The sequence below is a fragment of the Saimiri boliviensis genome, chromosome 1 (genome assembly GCF_048565385.1).
Source record: "Saimiri boliviensis isolate mSaiBol1 chromosome 1, mSaiBol1.pri, whole genome shotgun sequence".
NCBI lineage: Eukaryota > Metazoa > Chordata > Mammalia > Primates > Cebidae > Saimiri > Saimiri boliviensis.
Genome location: NC_133449.1, coordinates 211136203 through 211148380, shown reverse-complemented (window position 1 = coordinate 211148380; position 12178 = coordinate 211136203). Strand labels below are relative to the sequence as shown.

At 37.9% G+C, this 12178-nt stretch overlaps 1 protein-coding gene across 1 annotated transcript in view; it reads right to left on the bottom strand.

The window, feature by feature from the left end:
* The window catches only part of LOC101033098 (switch-associated protein 70-like), a 28337-nt gene extending 23995 nt beyond the window's left edge, over positions 1-4342 (bottom strand). The window contains 2 exon segments of the mRNA XM_074402347.1: positions 2449-2612; positions 4152-4342. Of these exon segments, the coding sequence (XP_074258448.1) occupies positions 2449-2612; positions 4152-4342 (355 nt within the window).
* Positions 4343-12178: the final 7836 nt, after the last annotated feature.

Here is a 12178-nt window from a genome sequence, read left to right as displayed (position 1 = left end):
TCATCAGTTCCCCAGCCTTTTCATAGTGTAATTGCAATAATAATTGCATCATAAAATTACAAAACACACAAAATGTTGGGAACTTCATTTGCATTTCAAATTTAAATCACGGCAGCAAAAATAAAATCTTTGTAACTGTACATTGTGCAGTCATTAACATCTTCATTTTCTAAAGGAGAAGACTGACACACAGAGATATCGAAAGACTATGGAAATCTTAGTTAATTGGTGGAAGAAGAAAATGAAGCCAGTTTGCTGTTGTTTTCATTATCAGCATCAGGGTCTATTTTGGGGGGATCCTGTCTCTATTCTTGAACACTTTAACTAGAATATTGAAAGATTTCCTTATGTGTGTCATTTACCACTATGCGGTTATCAATGTCCAGCTAAGAAGAAATTGCAAATTTATAGCTTGATTCTATATCTTGGAAAACATCAAGGCCCTATCATAGCAAGATGGACAACAGAGGGTGCCCTTCACTTTGAGAATAAGATTCATTGACTAATCATTTCCTGAATCATTACTAAGTGATGCTTCATAAAATTCTTGGCAACTGAGCCTTTTAAGCTGCAACAGATGTGAAGTGGTGAGTAATATACTTCCGTTATTTTTCTCCCTAAAGGCAGTTGAAATTCAAATAATCAAAGTCAAACTGAAGGCAAACTCATGATAGTTAATTAAATTTTGATGCCAAAGGAAAGCCTCATATAATACCTGGAGATGTTAACAAAGAAAGTTTTACAAAATGAAATCAGAAGCTACTTGGTGTTAACGGATTTCCAAGTCAAAAGAGAGGGGGCTAAGTAGTAGGAAAACTTTCATGCTGATAGTAACAACGAACTTCCAGGAAAATGACGTTCTTAACAAACAGTGCCTTTGCTAATTGCTTTTTAGATTTTTCCACTGAGTAGAGTTACATATTCCCCATACAACTTATTAGGAAAACATTTACTTAAACCCTCCTTGACTTTTCACTGAAATAACAGTAAAGGGCATCACCTTCTGGTACTTGAGTTGAACAAAATGCTTTCAGCAAAGTCATTCTATATTTGCAGTAAACTAATTTCTCACAAAGAATCAAAGTTCCATATAGGGAAAAAGTAACAATTTTTACCATAATTTGTAAAAGATGCTTTCACAAAAAAAATGAAGCATGGAATCCACAGGTTTCAATTGAAAAAGCTGTCTGAAAATAAGGTGAACAGCTGGCAAACTTCCTGCTTTCCCTGAGTTTCAGGCTGAGAAGCCCATTCATTGCAGCATGCATACATCCCTCCTAATCCTTTTAACCCCTCCCACACACACTTACATGCAAAGCATTGGAATCCTTAAAAATCACTAGAACTGATGACTAAGACCTGATGTTCTAGGAGCTTCTTCAGAACTCCCGATAACATTCTTCCTCTCTGGATGTGCAAACTTTATATCATCAACTATGTCAAATGAAAACAATCGACCTTTGATCCTTTTGCATTACATTCAAAGTAAAAGAATGAATTTATATTTTATTAATTTCAGGTTCCTTCAGATATGTAATTTAATACACCAGTGATATAAGTAACTCTCCAGAAAATAGAGCAGAGATTCTCAGCTTTTCCAAGGACAGGATTTTCTCGTTCTATACCCCAGGCTTGAGTGCAGTGATGCAATCTCGGCTCACTGTAACCTCCGCCTCCTGGGTTCAAGTGATTCTCATGCCTCAGCCTCCTGAGTAGCTGCGATTACAGGTGCCTGCCGCCATGCCCAGTTAAGTTTTGTATTTTTAGTAGAGACTGGGTTTCATCATGATGACCAACCTGGTCTCAAACTCCTGACCTCAGGTGATCTGCCAGCCTCAGCCTCCCAAATTGCTGTGATTACAGGCATGAGCCACCGTGCCCAGTAAGGGTTTTCTTTTTAATATCAAAAGTTTGCAGACTCTTCTCCTGGTAACAGTTGTATTTTTATTATAAGGTGATTAAGGAATTACAATGATGGCAAGAAGTTACTGAGCATCCAGTATCATTTCTAATGATTTATATTTTGTCTACAATATCAATATCTATATATATTTGAAAAAATAATATGTTTACTCCACAATGAGATTTGTACCCATAGGAATTTTTTAATATTATCAAACAAATAACTTTCTATCCATTACTTTTCCTTTTCCCTCTTGAGAGAATCAGTACTATTTTCCAGAGGGCTCATTTGTGTCTTAAGATCCTTCATGTTTTGTCCATAAAAATTAAGAACAAATGTATAATCTACAAATTCTTCATGTGTTCAAAGAGGATTCAATACAAACCTGAGTATTATAGGAAGCAGTGCTGTTTCTCACTCAGCTGGCTCCACAAAGTTTCCTACAGACCTAGGCAGAAGCAAAGCAGCTGGTGCTTTACGGCTCCTCAATGCGCTGCCTCTCTTACCTTCTCAATTTCAACTAGTGACATGCATCTTTCCTTTACCTAAGATAGGCACCTTCACGAAGTTTCTTGACCCATTCAATCCAACACAAGTTATGCCTGCTACTACTGTTCCAGTGGAGCCCTTCACATTTTCACACCTGGACAATGTTAGAGTCATACCTCTTCCTTCTCGCTTCTCACTTCCCACTTCAAGTCTTAACCACCTTGTGAACACCAAAGATGCAGAGAAAATGTAACTTCCACTGTCAAGTTACCTCAGTTTCTCTAAAAGTGTTTTATCTCATGGAATTTACCCTTAATGCCACCTAAACAAATGATTTCAACATAATCTAATATCTCCTATAATAGTTTGCAACCAACACAGGGCAGGGACTACACTGTCTTACTATGGTCTCTTCAGTACGTGTCTATTTGTGACTGTCAGCAAATATGTCTAGCAAAAGCTTCTAACAGTTCTCCCAGATTGTAGGAACTCAAGTCCAAGAACTTTAGAGTTATCAGAACCAAAGTGGTCCCGAATCTCTCTCTTTATTCACATCTCTCTACCATTAGCTTCACATCTGTCTACCACTTTACTAGTAATTACCAGATATTTCAGCTACATGGCCTCATTTTCTGTCTTTCAAATGTATTCGTTTTACTTTCACAAAATGCTACATTTTTTCACTTAATACATTTTCCCTGATACCTTTCTGATGGCTCTTCAAGTCCATCTACTAATCTTTCTAACTGTGGAAATCTTCCTCATCTTTTATACATAATTAAAATGTTAGCTCTTCTGTGGAAACATCTACATGTTATCATTCAGAATTAATTGCCTTTTTTTCTCTTGTGTCTCAGAGTGCTTCACATATGCTTCATTTATAGCAGAAAACACAGTAGAGTCTATGCCTTCCTGTGGCAACCACTTTAACCTAACAAAGCTTGTTTCTTGCTTTACAGAAAATATGGATAGGTCTGGCACCTTCCCAGGGCTGTTCTCTATGAAATGACTTCATTACTCCACCAGACTGCTTCCAAATTGTATCTCTGATATGGAAACATGAGGCTTCCTTAACCACCTCAGGCGGGCAAAAGAAACTGAAGACTTGTGTGGGGGCTTTGAATGACTCAGCTCAGAAGTAATGCGCAGAAAATCTATGGGCAAAATTAGTCACACTGTCCAGCTTAATGCAAGTGTGCCTTCAAAAAAGATGACTGGGTATTGTGAGCACTCATATGAGGTATCGGAGAGACTTAACGCATTAAATATATTTATGTATTTACTTGTCTCCTTTTGCTAAACTGTGAGTTCAAGAGGAAAGCACTATCTTCATTTCCATACCCCAGAACTTTAACCAGTGGCGTGCGCTGAGTTAGAAATCAATAAGTTATTGTCAGAATAAATTGAATTAAACTACAGGTAAAATAAGGTTGTACTTAGCTTTAAGGAGAAGGAATAAACTCTATTTCATCACCTTTATTAGCATGCTGTAGTCACGCAGTCATCAAAAGGAATCTATAAGATTAATGGCGTAAGCAAGAATTACGCAGCTAGACTTCCCAGCTTCAAATTCTGACTCTCTCACATTTAGCTGTATAGGTTTTGGAGGATTACACAATATACCTTTACCTCAGTTTCCTTAAAAGTTTGTTAAAAATATTAAATGAGTAATTCATGTAAAATATTCAAACAGTACCAAAATATGGTAAGTACTCAACACCTTACATAGGATTATTCATTTATTGCATGAATAAGATACCAAAGCTTTCTAATTGTTCTTAGTGAAAAATTCCAAGTACTTTCCACACTATCTAGGATCTGTATGAACTGATCCTCATCGACCACACCAACTTCAGTGAAAACTAGTTCCTTCTTGGTTAGTGATGCTTCAAGCATTTCAATCTTCTTTATGCTTTTTGTTGGTTGGTTGGTTGGATTATGCCAAATCATCTCCTACTTTCAGACTTTTAAATAGCTTCCCCAAATTATTATCGTTCCACCCCCACTCCTACCAGAAAACCACAAGTATGCCCTTTCTCATCATTTAGGTTTCAGATCAAACGTTGTCATTGGAGAGGTTTCCCTCATCACCTCATCTAAAGTTGCCAGCTGCATTGCCCAGTCATCCTCTAATGTATCTCCTTGTATTATTATCTTCATAACATGACTTGTACCTATTAAGTTGTGAGTTCAAAACTTTTTCTGAGCCAGGCGCAGTGGCTCATGCTTGTAATCCCAGCACTTTGGGAGGCCGAGGCAAGTGGATCACTTGAGGTGGGGAGTTCAAGGCCAGGCTGACCAACATGGTAAAACCCTGTCCCTACTAAATATACAAAATTAGCAGGGCATGGTAAAGCATGCCTATAATCCCAGCTACTTGGGAGGCTGAGGCAGGAGAATCCTTTGAACCAGGAAGGCAGAGTTTGCAGTGAGCTGAAATCTCACCATTGCACTTCGGCCTGGGCAACAAGAGCAAAACTCCATCTCAAAAATAAAAATAAAAACACTTTTTCTGTCCTCTCAATATATGACATTTAAGAGTTTAAGTCATTTGTGCAAGGTTACATTGCTAGCACTGCATTAAAACTCAGTCTGGCTCCAGTGCCTCTACTCTTGATCACTATGCTCCACTTCCTTGTTAACCACTTCACCTATTTTCTCATTTAATACAAAATATAGTGGTGGTTTTAAATGCAAGTGCTAGAATAGCTAATTCAAATGAACTTAAATGATAAGCATCTGTATTATATCACATAAAGAAAGTCGGCCGGGCGCGGTGGCTCAAGCCTGTAATCCCAGCACTTTGGGAGGCCAGGGCAGGTGGATCACGAGATCAAGAGATCGAGACCATCCTGGTCAACATGGTGAAACCCTGTCTCTACTAAAAACACAAAAAATTAGCTGGGCATGGTGGCACGTGCCTGTAATCCCAGCTACTCAGGAGGCTGAGGCAGGAGAATTGCCTGAACCCAGGAGGCGGAGGTTGCGGTGAGCCGAGATCGCGCCATTGCACTCCAGCCTGGGTAACAAGAGCGAAACTCCGTCTCAAAAAAAAAAAAAAAAAAAGAAAGTCTTTCAGGTGGTGATGTCATCAAGGATGCAGACTGTCCATCTTTCTGCTCTGCTATAGTCTGTAGGTCAGTGATGCCACCCCTCAAGGTCAGAGGACTAAAGCCATTTCAGACATCACACTTGGGAATGAACATACTAAGGAAAGATGGCCATTTTTTTCCATGAATATACTTTTTGGAGAAAGAAACTTGCCCAGGAGGAATTCGGTGGTACGTCCCGAGATCCCAGTAACCAGGCCTGGGTCATATGACCCTGATCCAACTGAAGAGACGTTGAGAAAGTAAGAAACTGATATGTGGAGCCTCTAGAATTAGAGGCAGACTCTGACAACACATGTGTGTATATGTGTCTAAAAGCAAGAACAAGCAAATTATTGTGAGGCAAGCTGAGAGCACACTAGGATGGCAGTGGGTAAGCAATCAGCAGTGCCTCCCAGAAGCTAGCATTCTATCTTTATATCGTGGATGAGAAAACGGACTCCAAGAAGTTAAAAAACTTGCACAAAGCCACCTAACTGGTAAGAGGCAAAATCGGATTCAAATCTAGAGTGTTGGTGTTAAAGTGAGAACTGTAACAACCATATTATACCGACTCCACAGTTACCCCTAATCTATGCCATAATGTTTGCTGTAATCCATGTAATCCATTGGCGACTTGTGCTTTGGTTTGTAACTTGGTACCTTCATGTTATATTCAACTTCCTCTCCTTACAAAAATCATCTTACCCTTGACTGTTGCATGCAACTTAAGTGACATGTGTCAAAACAGTATTCAGTGTCAAGGTTCTTAATACTTTTAGTTCCTAAAATTGTATTCTGTGGTGATTTAGAGAGGAACAGATACAAGAATAGCTATTTATTGAAGGCTCAACTAAGCATTGCCTGTGTCACCATGACTGACTCATCCTTGTAATTTTAAAGACAGCTGCATAACATAAAACATCATAGATGCTTAAAATAAGTTTTTATTTTTGTTTTTGTTTATTTTAACATATAACCACATTATAAAGTCATATCATGCATTTCTCAACTTAGAATTTAAGTGTATTTCCTTTCAATCTGTTTCTTCAAATGTTATAATTAGAATTCACATTTATATTAACATTTGGTACCCTTACTTTTTGCTTAACTTTGAAACAAAATATAATTTCATGCTTGCCATATAAGCTTTAAAATCATCATTTAAATATGCAATATTTCAGCATTTAGGTCCATCTTAATCACTACCTAATGTTGAGCATTCAGTGTTTCCCATTGTTCTGTTATTATAAGCAAAGTGTGACATGCATCTCTGTGCATATTGAGCATTATTTTCTTATACCATATTCCCAGAAGTGGAATGATTAAGTCCAAGAAGATAAAGGATTTTTTCTTCTCCAGCAGTTTGCCAAATTGCTTTCTGAAGTATGGGGTCAATTTACAGTGTGATCCGTAAAGTATGAGAGCAGTAATTTCTCTGTGCTCTCACCCTTGGTGAGAAATACATTTCTAAATTGATAACTTAAAATGAGCCTTCATTTTGTAATATGAGAAAGACAAAAAGAGAAATTGAGAGAAAAGAGTCATAGAATCTATGAATTCTGCAGGACTTACAGTTTAGAAGGGGCAAAATAAATACAAATAACTGTCAGTAAAACACTATTATGGACAGAGAATGAACAGAGAAGCTATGTAGTGAAAGAAATGTGTTCTGACTATTGTGGAAGCTTGGAAAGTAGTACAGTATTTGAGATATCTCAATAAAGGTAAAGAGGGGAATGGTGGGTAGAGAGGGCACACAAATTACAGGTATGAGCAAGAGCAAAGAGGTGTGTAATCAGTGAGGGACACATGTTGAAATTTGCTGTCTGAGGTCATAAGAGAACCAAATGGGAGTCAAAGAATGGAAGAGAGAACTCTGGTGGGAAAGAAAGAGTAAGATCTTGAAGGGCATTATGATGTGATATAATAGCTTCTATGCAATTCTGTAGATTATGGAATATCACTGCATAGTCTTAAGAAGAAAGTGGGCAAGTCAAACCTCTTTTATCACTGTATTTCATCATGTACTTTATAACAGCAACCTCAGCATCACCCAGGAACAAAGAAATGCAAATTCTCAGGTTCCACCTGAGACTTATTGGGTCCAAACTCCATGAGTAAAGCCCAGCAATTTGAATGTTAACACACCCTCCAAGTGAATCAGATGTGAAGTAAAGTTTGGGAACCACTAACTTAAATTAACATTCTGGTGGCTTTGATGCGGTAAGGCTAAATGTAAGAGGACCAGTCAGGAGGCTGCTGCAAGGGTCTAGTGGAGACACAGTGGGTCCTAAATTTGAGCAGGGGGATTGAAATCACTTGGGTTAACTGAGTTTACATAGGAAGAATATGTAGATTGGAAACTTTTTGCTTAGGACAGAATCCTGAGGTTATACAAATTCTTAAGAAGAGGCCAGGCTGGGCACGGTGGCTTATACCTGTAATCCCAGCATTTTGGGGGGCCAAGGTGGATGGATGGCTTGAACTCGGGAGTTCGAGATGAGCCTGGGCAACAGGGTAAAGCCCTGTCTCTACAAAAATTAGCCAGACATGGTGGTATCCACCTGTAGTCCCAGTTATTCAGAAGGCTGAGGTGAGGTTTTCCCACGACTTTATTTATAAGAACAGGTGGCCTGCTGGTGAGTCATAAAATGCCAGCCCCTGGATTAGACAATTACAATAAGGATTAAGGAAATATTTTTTTCCATTTGTTTACTTTTGCTGTTTTTAAAATGGGAAAGAATGTACACATTTACAAGCTAGAAAAAAAAGTCAGTAAAAATAAACTGTCAGTAAAATTAAGTAATGCACCTAGTCTTTTATTTAACAATATTTGTTGAACTTATACTATATTCCAAACATTATTCTAGGCATGAGACTTTTGGAATAAACAAGATAGACAAGATCCCAAAAACATCAAAAAAGGCAGAATCAATAGATAACACATAAGATGTACTAGCTGATGATATATGCCATAAAAAAAATAATAACAAAACAATAAAATAGGGTGATGTGAAGTGAGTAGAGAGTGCCAGCTGGAAACAGGAAAGACCTCTTTGTTTGCAAACAGGAAAGACCTTTCTGAGCAAGTTGCATTTAAGCCTTTCTATGGCTTGAATGTTTGTATCCCCTCAAATTCATATGTTGAGCCTTAATCCCCAATATGGTAGTATTAAAATGTAAAGTCTTTGGGAGATCACAAGAGCTCTGCAACCACCCTCATGAACAGGATTAGAAAAGGATTAAAGAAGGTGGAAGGGAGATTGTTTTGCCTCTTCCACCATGTGAGGATGGAGAGAAAGTAGTACCTGTGAGGAACCGGCCCTCACCAGACACCAAATCTGCTGGTACCTTGATCTTGGACCTCCCAGCCTCCAGAATAGTGAACAATGAATGTCTATTGTTTGTAAATTACATAGTTTAAGGTGTTTTGTTAAACAACCTGAACTGACTAAGACAAGTCTTGACCTGGATGCCTAGAAAGTGCAGTAGAGAGAGGCAGTGGCTGGCAGGACAAGTCCCTAGGATGAAGGAATGTAGGGATCAAAGGAATGAATTTGACTTGAATGAAGGATAACTGCTCATCTTATAAGGCAAAAAATAGGTGGAAAGGTTGGCCATACATTTCTTTAAGTTCATAGGTGGAAAGAGCAGAATGACTACATTTAGCTTTCATGATGAAGTAAAAGATAACATTACCCAATTAGAATGGTTTAAAATGGAAGCTAAATTGAGAATTTAGGTAGAATTGTGAATAATTGGTGGGAGAAAGGACAAGAAAACTCACCAGAGTCAAACAAAGAATTAAAAGGTAGCAGTGAAGGTAGCATCCATATTGGGCATAGCCATGAGAAATGTCTGCCTACATGAACACTGCCAATATCATCAGGAAGGCAGACTTGCAGCATGTTCTTCAGGTTCACAATGTACTTCAAACACATGTGTCTCTGACCAAATCACTGTACCCATGTTGCATCTGAAGATAATGCAGATTCACAGAGATAAGCTCACTCAAGAGACTATGTTTCACAAAATTACAGGCAAAGACTAGGAACTGTAGAAACCATTTGTATCACCTAGTATGGCCTAACACAATGATTTATAAGACAATGAAATTGAGGCCTTAGATAACATTTTCAAAAATACACTGGAAGCTGCTGTGGGACACTGATGTATGTACCACAGGGTAGAGAGAAGTACCGTCTGCCAGAAAAAAAGGGTCATTCTGGAAAACCCACAAAACCTAAGAAACGGGAGAATAAGAACAGATGCAGAGTATGGCAAATTAGATAAAGTGGGAAAATAGACCTTAGCCAGCTGGATGGAATGTAAGGTTTTATAATACTAACGGTTACTAGGGATTGTAAGTGCAGAAAGAAGACAAAAAAATCCTAAAACTTGGTACTCAGTTCCTCAGCTAAGTAGACTTTGGATGTTGAACTTGAGACTGTTTGTAGCATCTTAGAATTTTCAGCTCCAAGAAATTCAGAGATGAGGTTTCACTTCCCCAAGGGCTATTAAATAGCTTTCAAGAAGTTGAAAAGAAAATCCCCAGGGACAAATTCTAAAGAAGTGTTGAAACAATGTTTCAATATTGGCCATACTATAAAAATAAGCCAAAAATCAGATGAGTTAAAACGGAGAATCCAAAAACTAAGTGAAAGAGAAAGTAGATATGAATTAAAAGGTTTGAGTAGAAGATGGTACAATATAGAAGAGTTACTATCTGTGCCAGTGAGAGTTCAGTGATTGTGACTTTTTCTAGAAGCCTGAAGTCTTAACGTAATCAGGAAGATGGCCCTAAGAGTAGATATCTGGATCTAGGAAGGATACCAGCCTCTGCCATGGCAGACTGATAGACAAGCTGGGCTCACTGAGCAAGTCTTGATATTCTAGGGATAAGTAGGCCAGAGTTTATTTTCAAACTCAGGCAGGACAGTGGACAAGGGTTGTCTCTATACTGTTTTCAAAGTTCCTCCATGCTCCTAGAATGAGAATTGGTCATACTGCTTCAAAGAGTGGGAATAGGGCTAGGACAAGGTAGTTCACTACAGCCAACCACCATTATCACATACTAAGAATTCCTGATTTTAGGAAAGAATTTCTATTTTTCATATAATTTTCTACTATTCTGTGAATATTTCCTGCCTATTCTAGGATACTGATGATACAGCAATTTTCAATGATATATCTAAAGGATACAACAGAAAGACAGAGATAGTGTTGATGCAATATATCAGTGAATGCCAAAATATGTTCGATGTAATATTAGTTCCAATATTAGTGAATGTGATAAACAAAAAGGATTTTATAAATAAAAATAATGAGAAACACTCAGTTAAATGAATTAAATATTTTCTATATTATAGGACTTAACGGAGGCATAGATATGATAAATTTATCATAGCCTTCTAGGAGGTATACAGAATAGAGTACTTATCCATGTTATCTCATCCTGGAACACATTTTGAAAGTGCACTTAGTGAGACTAGTTTTCTACAGCACACTTAATAAAATCTTATAGATTTAAGAAAAAATGATGTGAGAAAGGTATTACAATTTTACCTTGTACTGTGCAGCACCAATGTACTGCCCATTCAACATAAAATAAAAAATTCTGGAGAGAATCCACAGCTGAAAACACAAAGATATATACAAGATATCCATAAAAGCCTTGTTTATAACAGCCCTACCTAAAAGTCCACCAATGGGAATATAAACAAATACATTTTTATATATTTACCCAAAGGAAAATAATACAACTATAAAAATAGAATAAAAACCACTTCATACAGCAACACAGATGATAGAACTATTTTTAAAGAGTAAAGTATTATGGTAATATTTGTCTCCTCCAAAACTCATGAATGTTTGTCACCTCTAAAACTCATGATGAAACTTAATTCCCAATGTAGCAGAAGTGAGAGGTGATGCCTTTAAGAGCTCATTGTGGCTGGGTGGTGGCTCACGCCTGCAATCCCAGCAATTTGGGAAGCCAAGGTGGGCAGATTGCCTGAGCTCAGGATTTCAAGACCAGCCTGGACAACATAGGGAAACTCCATCTCTACTAAAAATACAAGAAATTAGCCTGGTGTGGTGGTGGGCACCTGTAGTCGCAGCTACTTGGGAGGCTGAGGCATGAGAATCTCTTGAATATGGGAGGCGGAGGTTGGAGTGATCATCTCAATATGCACAGAAAATGCTTTCAATAAAATCCACAATAAGAACCCACTGCATTGCAGCCTGGGTAACAGAGTGAGACTCTGTCACAAAAATAACGTAATTTTGTCGTGAAGACTCTGCTTTCATGAATGAACTAATTCATTCATGGATTGCAGAAGTGGGACCTGTGGCTTTTTAGGAAAAGGAAGAGAGACCTAAGCTAACATACTCAGACTCCTTGTCATGAGATGCCCTGCACTACCTCAGGGACTCTGCAGAGTCCCCTCCAGCAAAATGACCTTCTTCATATGCAGTCCCTCAATTCGATTTCTCAGCCTCCATAACATTAAGAAAAATTTATTTTTCAAAGATAAAGAGGGCATTATACAATGATAAAGCATTCAACACAATAAGATTTAATCATCCTAGATATATATACACCCAACATCAGAGCATTCAGATTTATAAGACAAATACTACTAGACTTAAGAAAAGAGATAGCCATACAATAATGATTGAGGACTTCAACACT